The 19,971-nt window shown below is 39.5% G+C and overlaps 1 protein-coding gene across 1 annotated transcript in view; it reads left to right on the forward strand.

Annotated features, from left to right (window-relative positions):
- Window positions 1–19,971, forward strand: part of NELL2 (neural EGFL like 2) — a 375,472-nt gene that overhangs the window by 182,214 nt on the left and 173,287 nt on the right. The window contains exon 14 of the mRNA XM_019934581.3: window positions 16,050–16,175. Coding sequence (XP_019790140.1) covers window positions 16,050–16,175 — 126 coding nt within the window. The remainder of the gene's footprint in view (window positions 1–16,049; window positions 16,176–19,971) is intronic.

Genomic DNA, 19,971 nt, shown 5'->3' on the forward strand with positions numbered 1-19,971 from the left:
TATCATATGATATTTGTCTTTCTCTTTCTGACTTACTTCACTCAGTATGACAATCTCTGGGTCCATCCATGTTGCTGCAAATGGCATTATTTCATTCTTTTTATGGCTGAGTAATATTCCATTGTATATGTGTACCACATCTTATTTATCCATTCTTCTGTTGATGGACATTTAGGTTGCTTCCATGTCCTGGCTATTGTAAATAGTGTTGCAATGAAAATTGGGGTGCATTTATCGTTTTGAATTATGGTTTTCTCCAGATATACACCCAGGAGTGGGATTGCTGGATCGTATGGTATCTCTATTTTCAGCTTTTTAAGGAACCTCCATACTGTTCTCCATAGTCTCTGTACCAATTTACATTCCCATCAACAGTGTAGGAGGGTTAAAATTTAAATTGATGGAGACAGTCTTTTTTGCAACTTTTTTGCAACTTCATTAAGCTTAAGGTCAGATATAACTTAGAGATTAAATTACAAATACCAGCTCTATCTTGCCTTTCAAGAAGTCCAAGTCATATGTTCTGGTTATATTTGTTAAAAGCGTCGAAGCCAGTTAGCAAATGCTTGCTTGAAGTGACAACACAACTATTAGCATTCCTCTTACAATTCTCTTCCTCTCATTTTATATTCATTAGCTTCAAAAAGAAGAACAACTCCAATATAAAATAAGATTATCATGAGCAGAAATGACATCAGGAAAAAAAGGCTTGGAGATAGGAGATGGAAGTTTGAGCATGGTTAATGGCAGCAAAACAGTATAGCTACAAATACCTAAGGATTACACAAATGAAATAAATCTAACTTTGATTCAATGATGTAAAATTATGTTTGGGATCAGTTGTGACAACATGTGATGTTGTGAAGAAAAATGAAATGGCATGGTCAAAGCAACAGACATTGGAATAAATATTAGTCTCATTATTAATATTATGAATAGAAATAGGAATAAGTTTTAAGGAGACAATATCTGTAGATTGTGAGAAGCACAAATTAAATGTCAGAGAAGAGTGAGAAATTTGAATTATGTGGAGAAGGACTTGGCTAGTTTTGGCAAATGACAATTCCAGAGCTAAAATAGCTGTATGTGTTTGGACAGAAGGGATAGTTAGGAAATTGGTGCTACCCTTAGTGAAGGTGAAATATTGGTGAAAAGGCAAAGACATTATGGTTCTAATTTGGATCTCATATTCATTGGTGTGGTATAAAAATAGATCCCTAGGATTTTGATAATACATAAAAATATTTTTACTTTTAATTCCATTTTAAATTTCCTCCAAGTAATTTTACTTTAATATGAAGAATGTGGTTTTAAACAGATTTTTACAAATTTTTCATATCCTTAAATAAGAAAGTGACGGTAAAGAAATGGGACTGAAATTGTAGAACATATACGTTTGTTTATACTGAGTTGTTGTGAGGTCATACATCCTAATCAGCATTAAACATTGATTAAAACTGTCAAATTTAGCAATGCAATTTAGTCAGTGATTTATGTGTAAACGAACAATTGGAAATTGGAGTGGCTTCATATCTTTCACGAAAGCACTGTGATGATGTTTAGATTAATCTAATAACTTTGAATGGGCAGCAATTTGGATATTGTAATGACTTGTTTGGGGTAAAATAAATATATATGTGTTAAGTTAATTTTTAATATTAAAAGTACTAATCTGCCTTCTAGGAATGAATGCGGTTCAACTTGATGAATTTTCACATCCAACATGGCAAGACAATCTTTCAAATGAGCCTGTCTGTTCCTTAGTTTCAAGCAAGTTGGATTCAGCCAAAACAGCTACTAACTAGGCATGCATACGCACAGATAAAAAGTGCAGAAGTAGAGACAGATGGACTCCCTGTGGCCAAAGAGGTTTGGGAGACACTGTGGAGGAATTGGGGCTTCATCTGGGCCCTGAAGGGTGAATGCAATTTAGTTTGGTAGAGAGAAGTAAGTAAAGAGAAAGAGTAAGACATGTCTCGGAATTTTTTGCAACAGGAGGCTTACGTCCAGGCGTGTTAGCAGGTTACACTGTAAAGATAGAGACCAAATTGTGGAGGAACAGTGGGTTACATGGAGTGATTCTGTTCTAGATTTGCCAACCACTGACTTAGAGCAAACATCTGAAAAACTTCTCAACTTCAAACATGTTTCTTGGCTGTGAAAAGTGGGTAACTCTATTTGCTCTCCCTAGGTTACAGGGCTATTGTGAGAATGAACATATAATGCCTATGAACATGAACTGTAAGAATCAAGGTTTTACAAAAATGTCAGGTGGGGCTTCCCTGGTGGCGCAGTGGTTGAGAGTCCGCCTGCCAATGCAGGGGACATGGGTTCGTGCCCCGATCCGGGAAGATCCCACATTCCGCAGAGCAGCTGGGCCCGTGAGCCATGGCCGCTGAGCCTGCGCGTCCCGAGCCTGTGCTCCGCAACGGGAGAGGCCACAACAGTGAGAGGCCCGCGTACCACAAAAAAAAAAAAAAAGTCAGGTGGTCGATCTTTACAACTGTGTGTGTGATGTTACCAGCCCTAGCTGTGTGCTGTACTCTGCTTGATGATTTTACTCTGCACCCCAGCTCAGTTTCCTCTCCTTTCTTATAATGATTATTTCAGACCTTCACCATTCCCTACAAACCTTTGACTCTACCCATTCTCTTATTCTCAGCAGGTAACTTCTTTACCAGCAGAACAGAAAATGGAGACGTAATTCCTCATCCTCCTGTTCTCATTACATAAACCCACATGCTTCACACCCACCCTTTCTGCCTTTCCTTAGTCTCAGTGGAGTAGACACCCTTCCTCCCAGCAGTCATGGGTTCATCTCAGTGTGGAGTCTCATTGCTTCCTGTCTTCAGAGGAAACTTGCTCCATCCAGTGCTCTCAAACGCAGTTTTCAACTTCTTTCTGGTTGCTCCTTCCCATCAGCATTTAAATACCCTTAAATTTCTCCATTAACCCCACCTCCCCTTCTAGCTTTTGTGTTATTGCCCCCCCTTGTTCTTTATAGGCAAATTTCTTAAAGACGTGATCTGATTTCACTGTCTTCATTTCTTCATGTCAGGTGCTCTCCTTAAACCACTTCAGTCGAGACTTTTCATCCCATATCCCCTCCAAACTGCTCTCACCAGGGTCACTGATGACTTCTATACTGTTAAATCAGACATCTTTCAGTCCGTACCTTGCTTGACCTCTAGGCAGCAGTTAATTCTATTGATCCCTCCTGCCTTCAAACACTTATTTACCTTGTCTTCATGAAAGCACATTGTATTGATCGGGTGTCAGAGTTGCAAACAACAGAATCCACTCCGGCAGTTTAAACAGAAGAGGAATATAATGAAGGATGTTAGGTGGCTCACAATATATGTGGGAGGACAGCTTTAGATGATGTTAAGCCACGACAACACATCTGGGTACAGATCCCACTCTCTCTACCTCTTGGTGTCAGCACTGCAACTCACACAAATACTGCACACTTTTCACTGCTGACACCCAGGACTGGACTCCGGAAGTTTTACCGCTGCCTTCTCCACCGTGCTTACTAGAAGATCTCACAACCTGCTTAGTCAGGAGTTCTCTTCTGAGTTGAAGTTTGGCATGAGTGCCCCTGATTGGCCCTCCTAGGCCATAGGTCTATATTCTAGCTGCCAAGTACACTGAAAACTAGAGTTGTGACTTCTCTCTTGGGCAGATGGAGATTCCCCAAATAGAGAAGGTGCGTTGAAGAGGTGGTAGCTACCACTATTTCAACATTCGTCTACCTCCAATGTGCTTCTAATTTCGCTGCTACATCCCTGACCAGTCTTTCTCAGTCCCCTCTCTTTACTTGCCCCTGGAATGTTGAAGTTCCCCAGGGCTCCGTCTTAATTTTTCTTTCTTCATTCTGAACCCTCTCCCTGGGTGGTGATGTCTAACAGCATGGCTTTAATTACCTTCTCTGTGCTTAGGACCCCCAAATCTTGATCTGCAGTTTTGAGCTCTAGGGCCACATATCTGACTGCCTTTTGGACATTTCTACTTGGATATGTCTTAAGCACCTCAAAATCAGCATGTCTAAAGGCATACTCCTCTGTAACCCAAATTCATTCCTCCAGTTCCCCACAGTACAGGTCCATCTAGTTGCTGAGAAGGAAGATGTTATCCTGGAGAGCTTCCCTCTCTCATCTGCAGGTATCCAGTCAGTCCCAGAGTGCAGTCACTTTTATTTATTTATTTATTTATTTATTTATTTATTTATTTATTTATTTATTGTGGTACGCGGGCCTCTCACTGCTGTGGCCTCTCCCGTTGCGGAGCACAGGCTCGGGACGTGCAAGCTCAGCGGCCATGGCTCACGGGCCCAGCCGCTCCGCGGCACGTGGGATCTTCCCAGACTGGGGCACAAACCCGTGTCCCCTGCATCGGCAGGTGGACTCTCAACCACTGCGCCACCAGGGAAGCCCTGCAGTCACTTTTAGATCCCATATATATTGTTTTGAATCTGCCACACTCTCTCCATATTTAACTAGAATAGACTGTCACAGTCACAGGGACCCAAACTACTAGGAGAGCTTCCTCCTAGCTTCCAGTTTTGCTCTTCTCTAATCCATCCTCTACCTTGCAGTTAAAAAGATCTTGCTGAGCAACTCATGTCATCTCTTTCTCCTGCTTAATGCCCTTCTGAGAAGCACACACTGCCCCGCCCCCCCCCTCCACCACCCCATGCATGTGCTTATGTGGGCCTAGGGTATCTCTGGAAGGTTGCACCAGAAATTAGTAACTGTGGCTGTCTTGGGAATTTGGATGGGAGAACTGAGTGGCTGAAGGTCAGACTTACTTTTACTGTGCACTCTATTGTATCTTTAAAATTTTTATACCATGTGAACATATGATGTATGCGAAAATTCACTGAAAAAACCAGTAGATTCCCATTGATCGCAAGATAACGTCAAACTCTTTCATGCGGTTTGCAAGACCTCAACACAAAACCGCTCCTGCTTGCTTCGTGAGACACATTGAACGTCTTGCTATTCTTTGAATATGTAAAATTCTCTCACTTTCCAGCATTTGCACATAGTTCCCTTGTTTGAAATGCTCTCTTCTTTCCCATATCCTTTAGTCCTCTGCTCAGATGTCACAGCTTCTGGGAAGCCTGTTTTTTGGGGTTTTTTTTTTTTTTCTTTTAATATAATAGTGTTTATTTATTTTTACTTATTGACAGTTTTGCTTTATTTATTTATGGCTGTGTTGGGTCTTCGTTTCTGTGTGAGGGCTTTCTCTAGCTGTGGCAAGTGGGGGCCACTCTTCATCGTGGTGCGCGGGCCTCTCACTATCGCGGCCTCTCTTGTTGCGGAGCACAGGCTCCAGACGCGCGGGCTCAGTAATTGTGGCTCACGGGCCCAGTTGCTCCGTGGTATGTGGGATCTTCCCAGACCAGGGCTCGAACCCGTGTCCCCTGCATTGGCAGGCAGATTCTCAACCACTGCGCCACCAGGGAAGCCCTGGGAAGCCTGTTTGACTAGATTTTGAGCCCTCACTTTTTTTCTAGGTAGTACTATCCTTATCAAACTCTTATAATGAACATAATCATCATTATTATTATTATCATTATTATTAATTGTGTCTCTTGTCAGAAAGACCATAAGCTCTGCAAGGACAGATACATCTGGCTTATTCAAGGCTATGCCATTGGTTTTCATGTTAACACTTTGGACATAGTAAGAATTCAATAAATATTACTTACATATGGATAAACTACTCATGCGTTTGTTTCCTCTGCCCCTTAAGCTAGGAGTAATATAGTCTGTTAAGAGTAGCAAGAAACTGTTATAATGCTAGTGGTTTCACTCTTCTTGAAGAATGTACCGTCCAATTTACAATGAATGAATTTTAAAAAATAAATGAAGGAAATATGTGGCTACTGTTTTGAGATGTCAAAAAGATCATATGTTTAAGTAGCATATGATAGATATAGCTTTTAATACATAAAAATTAATATTTGGTAAACAAACTCATTAATGCCACTGACTTTAAAACATGATTGCTGGCAATTCCTTTAAACGCTAGCTTATTTGTAAATGACATTTTAATTTATTCTTTACTGATTCTTCACTGAGCAGCCTACTTTTACTTGCAAATTTTTTATTCTTAAAAATACTCGTATCTTCCCAAATGTTACTCTCAAATCTCTTTCCAGAATTACATTTCTCAGAACTTCGTCTTTTTCTTGATTTATGAATTAAGTTTTTGATCTCTTTGCCAACTTTCCCAAGGCAGTTTTTCACAGCTGGTGGGCCAAGATTTAGTAATAACCCATACTGATCTGTATCATTCTTCAATATGAGGAGTCCTTGCTGTTGAGCTGTATGACTTCAGATCTTATTGGCTGAGCAAGAAGGCATTAGTGTTCATTACCATGCAGGACAGTATTGAAAATGCCCTCGCCTTAGAAATACACCACGCTTTAAAAAAAAATGGCACCAGTGACATGCAAGGCATAAGGTGGGGGTAGCTGGGTTGCGTGGCAGAAGCACATAGGTGAGGGGGCAGCATGCCTGGGTGCCCACTGCCTCCAAGATTGGTGTGGAGACCAGTCTATGGCCAAAAGGAACATTAACCTGGGACCTGGGGTTTGGAAACAGTGTTTTCATTTTGATTGTCACTCATTAACCGTGTAAACTTGTATTAGAGGGATCTTCCAAACACACAGATCGGATTCAATTAACCCTCTCCTAAAACCTTTCCCATTTTGTATAGGATGAAGTCCAAATTTTTTAACGTGGCTCACAAAAGTTTCATGATCTGACTGATCCTTGCCACCTTTTTAATTTGTCTCTGGCATCCCTGTGCCTCCATCTCTTTGATAGTAAATGGCTGGGATTAGTTTAGACGATTTCTAAAGTTCCTTTCAGGGCTAAAAATCTATGATTCTGAGTAGTTACGAAGTCGGCCTCAGCTTTCAGATAGGGTAAAAGGGAATTTATAAATTCCTGTTTCTAAAATGGACCAGCTTGAATTATCCTGGGGCAAGAGAAGTTGTTCAAGTGTAAGAAACACAGTTTACCTCTGCTTTTCTAAGTTTGGTAGAGTAGGATTGTGTGTCCTACAAAATCCTAGAGAATCAGATTCTTCAGTGCAGTCATATAGATCATGTTCTCTTTGTTAGAACTGTAAATTATGAGGGCTGGTAACGACTCGGAAACCTCTAGCCTTTGTCTTTACGGATGATTAAATTAAGGTCCAGAGAGATGAAATGCCTGTCAGGTTTATAATAGAGCCAAAGACTAGACTCCAGCCTTCTTTATTCCCACCGCAGTGTTTTTCCGTGACACAAGACAATTTCACCACCGTGGCTTATGTTCACTGTTCATACAAAAAAGCCCACGTCTAAGTGAATGCCTGGGCAGTATCCTGGGAAGACAAAGGATTCACTCTGCCAAGTTGAGCTCCAGGTCAGGCCAGTGTGAATGAGGATACTTATCTTTTCTCCTTCCAGATGAAAAGCCATGAAAGGGTCCATTGATTCCTTCAGCAGATATTTAGTGAGGGCCAGCCATTATTCTAGAACAAGGTCTCTACCCTCCAGAATCTTATATTCCAATAGAAGTAGACAACAGACATACTAACAAATAACTTAATAAGATGCTTTCAGACACTGATAAGTAACGTGGAGCAACTGGGGCTGGGAAGGTTACTTTAGATTTAGTAACTACCTAAGACTCCACCTTTTATTAATTCATGAACATTCTCCTCACCTTGATTGTACCTTTTTAAATTAATTCCACAAGTGCACCTTACCAACTCTTGTGAGATGTATTTTTCTATGCTGCTTCCCCAACCTCCTCCTTCCAAATGCTTTAATGTCTTCATATCACAACAAAGAAAATACCTTTCTTATATTTGTTGGGCATTTAAGTGCATTTGCATGTGTCTTCTATCCCATAACAGTGTTTGTTTTTTTCCTGCACAAACTTCATTCAAATGGAATGTTCATCATTCCTCAATATTTCATATTTTTGCCATCTCTGCTGCCTACACCAGACTTGAATCTTTACAGTACTGTTTTTTGAACACCTCTGTTTGACAGGAAACTCTCTTCTTTGGCAGCCCCTTCCAACTTTGTGCAAGTCAGTCACTTTAAGCCTACTTCTTCAAAAGCCACTTCCAGTCCTGCCACACCATCACATATTCCTTGGTTGCCTCTGTCCTTAGTCATCAACCTTCCTCTTTTTTTTTTTCTTTTGACACTTAGCATAAAAGACCTCATGTTGTTATTCATGTAAGTATGTCCTGGCTTCTTAATTTCATTATCGGCTCCTCACGTTGGGGGAGGGAAGAGTTATAAATTCATTTGTATCACCAAATATAAATTCCCTAATGTGTTCTGAATTAAATGGTGCTCAGAAGAAATAAGCACTGTGTTAAGAAAAAAAATGTTTGTTGCTCCCCATTTAATGCACATGGTGTATGTTTCAGATAGACAGTATGTGTCACTTCATAACATTATCTTTTAAGTATTATTTCTTCAGCTAGAGTTTGTTTTTTTGCCTCATGCAGTAAATAGACATGTTTCGTGTTCATTATATACTTGTTGAATAAATGAATGAAGATTTTTTTAAAAACAACTAGATATTTCAAAGTCTGTACTTTGATCATGTACGTTGTGACTTTTAAGGAGGGGAATGGGGACAGGATAGTAATATGGTTCTGAAATTATTTGACCGTGCAATACTGTCTTTTCAAGCAACCATGAATCTCTTAGAGATAGTACTCTCTAAAATGTAGGCTTAAAACATAGAAGGCACCTAAATGGATAATGATGATGATATTACTATTTCCTGGACTGTAAGTCCTTTTAAGGCAGGGTTTATGCTTTAACTCCCTTTGTACTGAATTTTGGAAGGGATGTTAAAAGCCCCATGGTTCAGCAGTGTACCCTTTGCTTGAATCTCTACAGTGTGTCCAGCCATGTTTGAATTCTTCCACCTGGCAGGAAGCTACCTTCTAGTAGCCCTCTCCAATATTGTGCTGTTCTCCCCACTTAATAGATAATTGTATTGAAGCATAATCTGTCCGTGGTACTATCCACCTATGGTTGTTGTTTTACCCCTTAGGGTCATCAGTATGACTGAAACTCCAGTAAAGTGACTTGGACATAGAAAACATTCAATAAGTATATAGAGAATTGAACTGAATTGTAAGAATTTGACTCACTGAGTTTTTGAATTGGGATTTGGAACTAAAACATACCTTGAATTAAGATTGAATATGTTTTTCACCAGATTACTTTTTAGTTATGCCATTTTTGTGCCTGAATCTGCACATGTAAACGGAAATGATGTTTATGTAGCTTTGTAGTTCTAGTATGTAAATGTGACTCTTTGGAGAGTTCCTTTCCTGAAGATGCGGCATGAGAAATTTAAAAAGGCAATTGGCAATTAGGTATGCAGTATTGCGATGATTTTTTTTGGCATTTTACTTCTTTTCCCCTCATAACACTGCTCCAGGAAATAGGTCTGACACTTCATATCTCTTTGTTGTGAATCCTGTATTCCTGTGTGATCCAAATCACTCAAATTCCTAAAAGGCTTCATATTAAATAGGTTCCTCATTTTTGCTTTACAACCCTGTGTTGAACTGGGTTGGCCAAAGAGTTCCCTTGGGTTTTTCCATAAGATGTTACGGAATATATTTTCTCTGACTATATGACAGCTTAAAAAGGAAACATCTGCAAAAGAAAATTGGACAGGCTGATGTCCCCCAACAGTCTGGGATGTAGACCTAACAATGAGCGATTGTTAGAGACAGTATTTAGAAGGCCAACTTACCCTTTCACAAATTATCCTTTATTCATCTTACAAATCAAAATATTCCATAGCTTGTAGCTGTAAACAGAGCCACATTAACAGAAATTACCCCAATTTACCGTCTCTTTTCTCCATCCCGTCCCATAGGACTTTAGTATTCTCAAAGTTCCCATTCCTTAAGTGTTCTTAGGAGGGATCTGGGTTGCTTCATACGTACTTACGAGTTTGATTTGCCAGGTTTGGTGGCTACTCCTGCTGCGGTAGGCTTTCTTCTCTAGGATAGTGTTTGGAGAGAGGCACAGTGTCTTCTGTACTTAATGCTTGTTTCACCTGGACTCAGTCCTGCTCCAGGCACTGAAGCTACTTCCTTGACTCTACCAGGAACTATAATCTCTCACTAGGAACTACTCTTGTTTTGAGGTGATGTCACAGTGTACTCACTGGTTTTTCCTTTTGATAACCAAGATGCTGTCCCTGGGTTACGTTCATTGTTCTTAGCTCTTTCATCTCCAAAGATAAATTCTTCATGCTTTTGTGCACATGGACTTCTTTGTGGCCATCCCTCCAGCTCACAGCTTAAGCCCAGGGGGCTTCTGCAGTGGTTTTCAGAACATTGACTTCTCCTCATTACCCTCTCAGAAGGGCAGGGTTAAAGTCCTTTGATCCAGCTGAACACCTTAATAATCCCATATGATTCTTATTATGATCTTAAGACTCTGGAAGCAAATGAGTTTTCATCATATTCCACCAGGGTGCTTGTAGTTTGATTTTTCTTTTAGGCTGTAATCGATTGTGATACTTTCTTTACAGACCAGTGCAAACATACAGAAGTAGCAGGAGTAGATAATGCTCTATGTGTGCTGGAGAAGAATGTATATTCTGGGTTTTTTTGGATGTAGTGTCCTGTGAATATGAATTAAGTCCAACTGGTCTGTTGTGTCATTTAGGACCTCTCTTGCCTTATTAATTTTCTGTCTGGAAGATCTGTCCATTGATGTAAGTGATATGTTAAATAAAGTCTCCCCCTATTATTGTATTCCTCTGTTTCTCCCTTTATGTCTGTTGGTATTTGTTTTATGTATTTAGGTGCTCCTATATTGGGTGCATATGTGTTAATGAGTGTAATATCTTCTTCTTGTATTGATCCTCTTATCATTATATAATGTCCTTCTTTACCTTTCTTTATGGAATTTGTTATAAAGTCTATTTTGTCTGGTATGAGTATTGCTATCCCTGCTTTTTTGTCATTTCCATCTGCATGAAATACCTTTTTCCATCCCCTCACTTTGAATCCGTGTGTGTTTTTTGCCCTGAAGTGAGTCTCTTGTAGGCAGCATGTTGTAGATTCTTGCTATTTATCCAATCTGCCGCTCTGTGTCTTTTGATTAGAGAATTTAGTCCATTGACATTTAAAGCAATGTACTTATTTCCATTTTAAACCTGGTTTTCCAGTTGATTTTGTAGTTCTTCTTGTTTTTGTTTTTGCTCTTGTGGTTTGATGGTTTTCTTTTGTATTATGCTTGGGTTCTTTTCTGTTTGATTTTTGTCAATCTGTTGTATGTGTTTGATTTGTGGTTACCCTGGTTTTCAAGTATGTTGATCCATAACTATATCTACTTGCTTTAGACTGATAGTTATATAAGTTCAAACACATTCTAAAAGATCTACATTTTTTACTCCCTTCCCCAGTGTTTTTGATGTCCTATTATACATCTTCATGTTTAGCCTTTTGCAGTTAATTGTAGTTATAATTGCTTTTACAAAATTTTTTTTCTTTATATAATGGCTTATTTAAGTGACCTTCAATCCTTTTATATATTTGTCTTTGCTATTGTGATTTTTCCTTTCCTGTAGATTCTTGCTTCTTTTCTATTTAGAGAAGACCTTTCAATATTTATTTAGGGTAGGTATGGTATTACTGTATTCTTTTAGTTTTTGCATGTCTGAGAAATTCTTTATCTCTCCTTTTATTTGAAATGATAATCTTGTTGGGTAGAGTATCCTAGGTTGCAGGTTTTTTCCTTTCAGGACTTTGAATGTATCGTGCCACTCCCTTCTGGCCTGCAAAGTTTCTGCAGAGAAACCAGCTGAAAGCCTTATAGGGGTACCTTTGTAACTGACTCTTTGTTTTTCTCTTGCCGCCTTTAGAATCCTCTCTTTATCTTTAGCTCTTTCCATTTTAATTAAGATATGTCTTAGTGTGGGTCTGTTTGGGTTCATCTTGTTTGGGACCCTCTGTGCTTCTTATTCCTTGAAATCCGTCTTCTTCTTTAGATTTGGAAAGTATTCAGCCATAATTTCTTCAAATTTTCGATCTCCTTTTCTCTCTCTTCTCTTTCTGGAACCCCTGTTGTGCGTACGTTGCCACAGTTTTTATTATCCCATAGATCTCGTATGCTGCTTTTATTTTTGTTTCCTTTGTCTTTCTGCCTGCTGTTCTGATTCAGTGATTTCCATTATTCTATCTTCCAGATCACTTATTCGTTCTTCTGTGTTATTTAGTCAGCTATTCATTGCTTCTAGATTGGTCTTTAGCTCAGTAATTGTCTAATTTTTATTGGTTCCTCTTTATAGTTTCTAGTTCCTTGTTACAGTGATCTGCATTTCTACTGATAATCTTTTTTAATTCCTTTCGCATTTTTATTACCTCCTTTTTGAACTCAGGGTCTAGTAGACTGGTGAGGTCTACTTCATTATTTGTTCTTTCAGAGGATTTCTCTTCTTTCAACTGGCAGTAGTTTCTTTGCTGTCTCATTTTACTTAACTTTCTCTGTCTCTATGAATTTAGGAGAAACCGTTATCTACTGTGATCTAAAAGGGCTGTTTCCATGTGGGAGCATCCCTGTGTAGACTGTACGAGTCCAATATTTTTGTGGCAAGGGCTGTTTTTGATCTGGATGCCAGCCACGTCTTTCCTCAGGGAATGCTGGCTCTTAGCCCCTTGATAAGGAGTGTGACTTGCATTGTGGTGTCCAGAGACTGCACAGCAGTGTTGGACAGGGCCTCCTCTTTACTCTGTGGCTGTCACAGCCCTGTCAGGGGCGGGGTCTGCTCCCCAGTTCTTGGACTAGAAGCCCTGAGATCCCGGTTCTATAAGGCTCTGTTGCCCTTGAATGCCTGCTCTGTCCCAAAGGATGTGACCAGTGAAGCAAGTGAGGCCCAGGGAACCTATGTGCTGTCCATGCAGGCATCCGTGGTTTTGCCCAGAAGCAGCCCAAGGTTGTGTGCATCCCTTACTCCACTGTGTTTGTCCCAGACCTAGTGCTAGGCTGCAGTGTGGAGTGGGCTGGTTCTGGGGGCTGAAGTGCTGTGGCTGCAGGAATCAAGATAGTTATGCTGCTCCCTGGGGCCCGGGCTGCCTCTGTGGCAGGCCTCTCCCAGGACCTGTGTGCCCCAGATCTGTGGTGTGGGGTGGGTGGAACCAGAGGGCTCCCTCTGGAAATGAACTGCTGTATACTCCTCCCCAGGGACTGTCCGCCCAAGACGTGCATTTCTGTGGTGCCACTTGACAAAGACTGCCCCTACCCTGTGAGCTCTGAAAATGGGCTTCGAGGCCAGACCCGCCGCCTTCATGTGTGAGCCCACAATGTCTGCCACGTCTGGACCCACCTCCACCCGTGCGAGCACTGATCATGGCTCCAATGCCAGACCCACGGCTGCCATGTGTGTGCTGTGCTGACAGTGGGCTTTGAGATTTGGCATGGACCACTCCCCAGGCCTTCTGGGCTGTCTCCACACAGCTAGAACGAGTCCCCTCCAAGGGCCCTTCTGCCCGAGACTTAGCGCCTAGCCACCGAGCACTAGCGGCCCTGCCCAGCACACATTTCAGACTTTTGGGAGTGTGGTGAGGTAGCAGCCGTCAGCTCCCCGCTCTCTCCTCCATGATTACTAGCAAGCCAGCATGCACACGCTCCTCTTGAGCAAAGTCCAGGCCCCACCCATCCCAGCTGACCTCTTAGCAGGAAAAGAGGTTCCCCAGGACAAGGGTCTATGTGTGGACTTTCACAGATCCTTCTCAGCAGTGCTGGTTCCATCCTGATGCCTTTTTCTTCCTTTCTTTTTTTAAAAATTTCCAACCTGCTTATGTGGAGATCTTTCTTGCAGCTTTGGTTGTATAAGAGATCTTCTACAGCTTCCAGTTGATTTTCTATGAGAATTGTCTCACATGTAGATGTATTTTTGATGTTGGGGGAAGGTGAGCCTCACGTCCTTCTACTCCTCCATTTCGGTCCTTCTGAGTGATTCTTAACTCTGATTATGCATTAGACAAGGGGTCATCAAACTATGGCCTGTAGGCTAAATCTGATTCATCTTCTTATTTTGTAAATAAAGCTTTATTGGAATATCTTTAGGCTCATTCATTTACATATTGTCTATGGTTGCCTTCATGCTACAACAAGAGTTAAGTAGTTGCAGTGGAGAACTTATGGCCCCCAAAGCCTAAAATATTTACTATCTGGCTCTTTACTGAAAATTTTTGCTGACCCCTGCATTAGACTCTTCACAGAGAAGATTAAAAATAATATTATGTCTGTGTTGCACCACGGATAATTAAACAAGATTTTGGAGTGGGATTTGGGGAGTTGGTGCAAAAACGAATGTTTTTTAAAAGCATCTCACATGAATATAATGTGTAGCCAGAATTAAGAAACACAAATAGATGATCCCTACCCTGCAAGGGTATATTTGACTTACTGGAAAAAGAAACTTACAAAAATTAATAAAGGTACAATGGATATATCTATAATGGAAACATTTACAAAGTTCCAAGGGAGCACAGCATAGGGAGCATTTTACTTCCTTAGGGAAGTTTTCTCAGAGAGACATTTAAACAGATTCTTGAAGGGTGAATCTACTGGTAGACAAGATCCGCTGCGGGTGGTGATAGGGAGAGAAGGAGAAGAGAGAACAGCATATGCAAAAGCACGTAAGTAAGAAAGAGTGTGGCCCATTCAAGAAATGACCAGAAGCTCAGTGTGGCCAGAACACTGAGAGGGAAGAGGGAGTGAGATCATAGAATATAAAGCCAGAAAGTAATGGTCAAACTGGGAGGGGCTTTGTATGCTAAGATGTTTGCAATTTACTGTGTTGACTTTCATTTAGAAGTTGAATGGAAAATTGAGTGTCTCTAAATCTCAGTATTTTCATCCGTAAAATAAGTAGTTAGCCGCATAATTGCCAAGAGTCCTCTAGCTCTAAAATATAGCGCCCCCCCCCCACCCCGCCCCGAGAGACTGTGTCAGCTATTTCTTTTGACACTCTCAGGACTGAGAACATACTTGAGTTTATATGAATGGCATGACTTTTGTAGTATTGGGTCACCTGACTATCTCCTGTAATTGATCCCTTTATTTTAATAGTACAAATGAGGTCAATGCTACTTCGTGGATTTACCATGAGGATTTGAGAAAGCACACTTCTGGAGGAGAAGCATCTTGCCTGGTCAATGCATTAAGGCCCTTAATAAAGAGTATAACATAATGATAAAATACCTGTAAAATACTTTATGTTTCAGGCAGAGAGGGGCTATAAAATGGGGACAGTTTTATTGTTAAAATTCACATTCTTCCCAGTTAGTACTAGTGCTTATTATTATGGCTTAGCATTTGCAAGTCCCTACACTCAAAACTTGCTGTGTGAATTACTGTGGAAGCTCTTCAATATGATATCTTGTTTTTCTATTTTACAGCTTCTCATTTCTATCAGGCTCTAGATTGTAATTTCATCTCTGTTCAACACTTACTGGTATAACTGTATCTCTACTCGTATCTCTAATAAACGACATGTTATTGGTTTCATATCTTTAAGTGAAGTTTTTCAAGTTCTGGTGTATATTGAATATTCTATTTACCTCTTGCAGGGTCTCCCCAAGTGTACAGAATAGCCAGTGAATCAAAACATAATATGTGGTCGGCTCAGTGATTGAAACATCCAAGACTCTAAGGCAGCCCAGTCTCTATTTTCTGACTCATTTTATCAAACATTCTATCTAAGGTAGATGAATGGACTGAATATTTTTAGATGTATTTTAGAATGATGCAAGTTGAAATATAAAGACATCTTTGAAACTCCAACAAGAGCTTTTAGGAAAAAATGTTATAATTTCTGTCATTTGAACATCAAAGGTTTCTACTAAAGGAGATGCTTTGAATACATTTAAAAAATGCTTTTCAATTAGTAACTTTTGCCCTCTCCCCACCAAAGAAAATTATAGAGCAACTCTAGACTACTGGCCACTGTTGACGCCTTTGCCCTACTTTTTCTTCACAGACGTTGATGAGTGTGCTGAAGGGCGCCATTACTGCCGTGAGAACACGATGTGTGTCAACACCCCAGGTTCCTTCATGTGCATCTGCAAAACTGGATACATCAGAATTGATGACTATTCATGCACAGGTAAACAGTGACTATTTGTGAAATAAAATCTTTCTATGCCTTAAATTTACTTTTAAAAGTTCCTTTTAACTCTAAGTGTTTGGAGAAGTGTGCCATAAATGCCCCCTTACAACAAAACAAGTTATAAGCAACAGCATATCTTCTTGATTTGGTAGTTAATTCTGAATCTGTTCTAAGGAAAGGGCTAGCTCCTTGCTCTGGGTAAGAAATTCCTATTAGAAATGTAAAGATAAACTGAGGAACAAAATCAATATTTTACTAATTTTATACTTAAATAGTATTTATACTCAAAACTTGTGTGAATTCTATGGCAAATCTGAGAAACACCCTTAAATAATATTTCCTTTACATGACAGTTGACTTTTGAATAGAGGAATAATGACATAAGTAATGTAATGTTTTCAGAAATAGATCCGTGGAGTGCTAGGAAATGGGAAGAGTGTCTTCATGCCTCTGGGGAGTACAGTGGAGTATCTACATCAAAGAAGTTTTGCTTATGTTTGTGCTATGAAATATCACTCCCCTCAGTAGCATCCAGAGTCCTCCTCAGGGATATCTCGAGTGTTAGTAATGTCTGAAGTTGGTCCTAGGATAAGACAACCTATTCACTTCATATTCTGTAGAATATGAAAGAAAGTGGTGCTAACAGAGTAGCTTACAGCCTATGGGGATTGAAGAAATGTGGGTGTGAAATACAACATTCTTTTGGCTTTTTTTTTAAATAGAAGAAACATATACATACCATATTTTAGAAAAACATATAAAATCATAAAACTGGAGAGCACTTAAAGTGTTATCTTGTCATTTTTACTCGTATGTCCCCATCATAAGTTGAAAATATCATAAGTTGAAAATGCATTTAATGCACCTAGCCTACCAAACATCATAGCTTAGCCTAGCCTACCTTAAACGTCCTCAGGACACTCACATTAGCCTACAGTTGGAAAAAATCAACTAACACAAAGCCTATTTTATAATAATGTGTTGAATACCTCATGTAATTTATTGAATACTGTAGCGAAAGTGAAAAACAGAATGGTTCTAAGTGTATCGGTTGTTTACACTTGGTTCGCTGCCGCTGCCCAGCATCGCAAGAAGGTATCATACTGCATATCACTAGCCTGGAAAAAGATCAAAATTCAGAATTCGAAGTACATTTACTACAGAATGTTTATCACTTTCGTACCATCATGAAGCTGAAAAGTCGTAAGTCGAACCATTCTAAGTGGGGACTGTCTAGACTTGATATCCTGTTTATTAGTTAGAGCAAAGGGACTGTCCTTCCTCTAAATTCAAGTGTAGCATTTATATAAAAACAGAATGATGAAAATAAAATGTAATGAGAATTGCCTTCTCAGTCTATGGAGAATAACCAAAGATATTCTGAAGGTAGAAAATATATTTAACATAGAGTTGCCAGTGGATTTACAGATTCTTGCTTTTTTGTCAGTTCATCCTAAACATTTCCACATTATGGGAACAATTCTGCACTTTTTCTTTAGAAAAAATATAATCACACTGAGTGGCAAAGTATCCTGACGGAGCACTATGGAGAGATTTTTCAAAATAAAAAGGGAATATAAAAGAACAAGTCTTAGTGAATACATGAAGAATAAAATAAACAGTTTGCCGTAATATTGGTAATATCAATAAATCTGCATTCCAGTGTAACGGCTAACAGAACAAAACAAAAAAACTAAGATAAAACTACTTGAGTGATATTTTGAGATGTACTCATTAAAAATAAAAATGCTAGCAATTTTCAAGGAGTCTGCTAATTCTTCGGCATTAGAGACTTAAAAAGTTTTGTATATTTTTGTACTTCCTAGTGATTCTTTTTGTTTTTCTTACAATCTTAAAAAGTGTTAGAGTTAGAGACAAGTAAGGAAGAGTACACGACACAAGATTTGACCTAGTGTTGAATGAGGAGTGTTTCTTGGGGGAGGGTATTTTCAAGAGGTTCATTTCCATCCTGAGCCTGTCTGTTGGCTGTAAATCCAAGGACTAGTTCAGCTGTCATCCCTTACAGAGCATCTTCTGCTTTGGCTTTACCTCTCCCAGTGTATTTTCTTTCCAAATAAAATCCCACAAATTGCTGGGGTGTTTTTTTTGGACTACTTATGGAGAATTTCCCCTTAAGATTTCAAAGCATCTAATGATAAAAATGAAGTGTCCTTTTGTAGGAATACCAAGGAAGGCCCAAAGTCACCTTAGGAAAAGCTGTTCAGGCCGTGATTTTTTGCCTAAGGAGCCAGAGCCAGGAATTTCATGATCTGGCAGGTGATGGAATGTGTTTCCTTAATGATGCACCAGTGTTTCCAGCTAGCACCACTATTTCTATGTTTCCGTTTAAAGAAGAGAGACTTTCTTGCCCTGAAATTTTCTACCTACTATGAGTAGGTCTGCAAATTTGAGAATTTCCATCCGTACATAAAAGTTGGATTTTCTTGGGAATATGAGTGGATTTTACTTTGTCCTCCAGAGTCAGGTGATCTTTGACACAACATTTTATGCTAAACCATGCAGGGCCAGCACATATTTAGGGTTCCTGTAAGGGCAATGAATGTTTAAATTTTTCCTCGTTGTATCTTTTCCTCTGCCCTTTAGCATTAGCATCTGAACAGAAGGCTTGAAGAAGGCTTGACTCCTCTATGATGTGGGTTTGCCTTATGGCTGAAGGCATCTAGGCAGTACCTTTTCAAGAGCTCTCTTAAGACCAGAGTAGGACTTTATATGTCTGATAAAGATTGGGATTTATTTTCTCTGAAGTTTAGAAACAGACATTCACATACTTGCAGGAGTAGGCCTTCCAGAATAAATGTCAGAACACCACTGCAGAGCCATTCTCTGATGTTTGTGACTGAGCTCTTGAAGTTCTGAATTTGTTTTGTTTCTGTATCCCTGCCCCTCTTTGCTATTGAAGAGCACCCTGCCATAGTGTAACAAGTGACATTGTCAATGCTGTACCCAGCAGACTCTCAAATGTGCTAACCCCATCTGAAAATTAATCATGGACATTCTAATTTAAGGAAGAATCCAAGGCAATACATGTTACTTTATAGTCAGGAGCTTTGATCAATAAAAGAAGCCTTTTTGTGCTTTTATAACCTTGTAGTCTGGCATAGAAATTATATATGCTATAGAGTAATCACCTTCCACAGCTGGTAGAATTGCACAGATTTTTTTTTTGTTTGTTTCACTTTCAGATAATTTGAGTTATATTTTTGCCATGATGAGAAAATTTTGGAGATGGAAGCATTCTTACAGATAATCTAATCCAATTTCCTAACTTCTACAAATGAGGAAATTGAGGCTCAGAGAGATTAATTGCCTTACCTATGGTTATACAGTCAGTGAGAAGCAAAAGGGGCCCAGAGGATAAGACTTTTTATTCTTAGCTCTTACATTAGTCACCATTGGTTTAATTTGCAACAACACAAAAATAAGGGGAGAAGACTCATACTTTATCTAGAACTGCATTATTCAATTTATAATATTCAGTAGTTAAACTGCGTTTCTATAGTTTCACTTCATTAGCTTCAACTCCAAGAGGAACTTTTCCCCTACAGATCGTACAGTAATAATCCTAAATCAGAAGTCAGTAGAAAACATAGAAATTGCCATTTTCTGGGCCTCTGACTCTATTATGCAGTTTTACTGATGACTCAGTTGCACCATTTGCATAGTTTACACTCTTGATAAAGTGTCGATGCAGCACTTTATATTCTTCTGAACTCATTAATATAATTTTCCTTCCAGTGATGGTGTTCTTTTTCTAGTTAATACTTCATAATCT

Source organism: Tursiops truncatus, chromosome 11 (genome assembly GCF_011762595.2).
Source record: "Tursiops truncatus isolate mTurTru1 chromosome 11, mTurTru1.mat.Y, whole genome shotgun sequence".
NCBI classification, from domain to species: Eukaryota; Metazoa; Chordata; class Mammalia; order Artiodactyla; family Delphinidae; genus Tursiops; species Tursiops truncatus.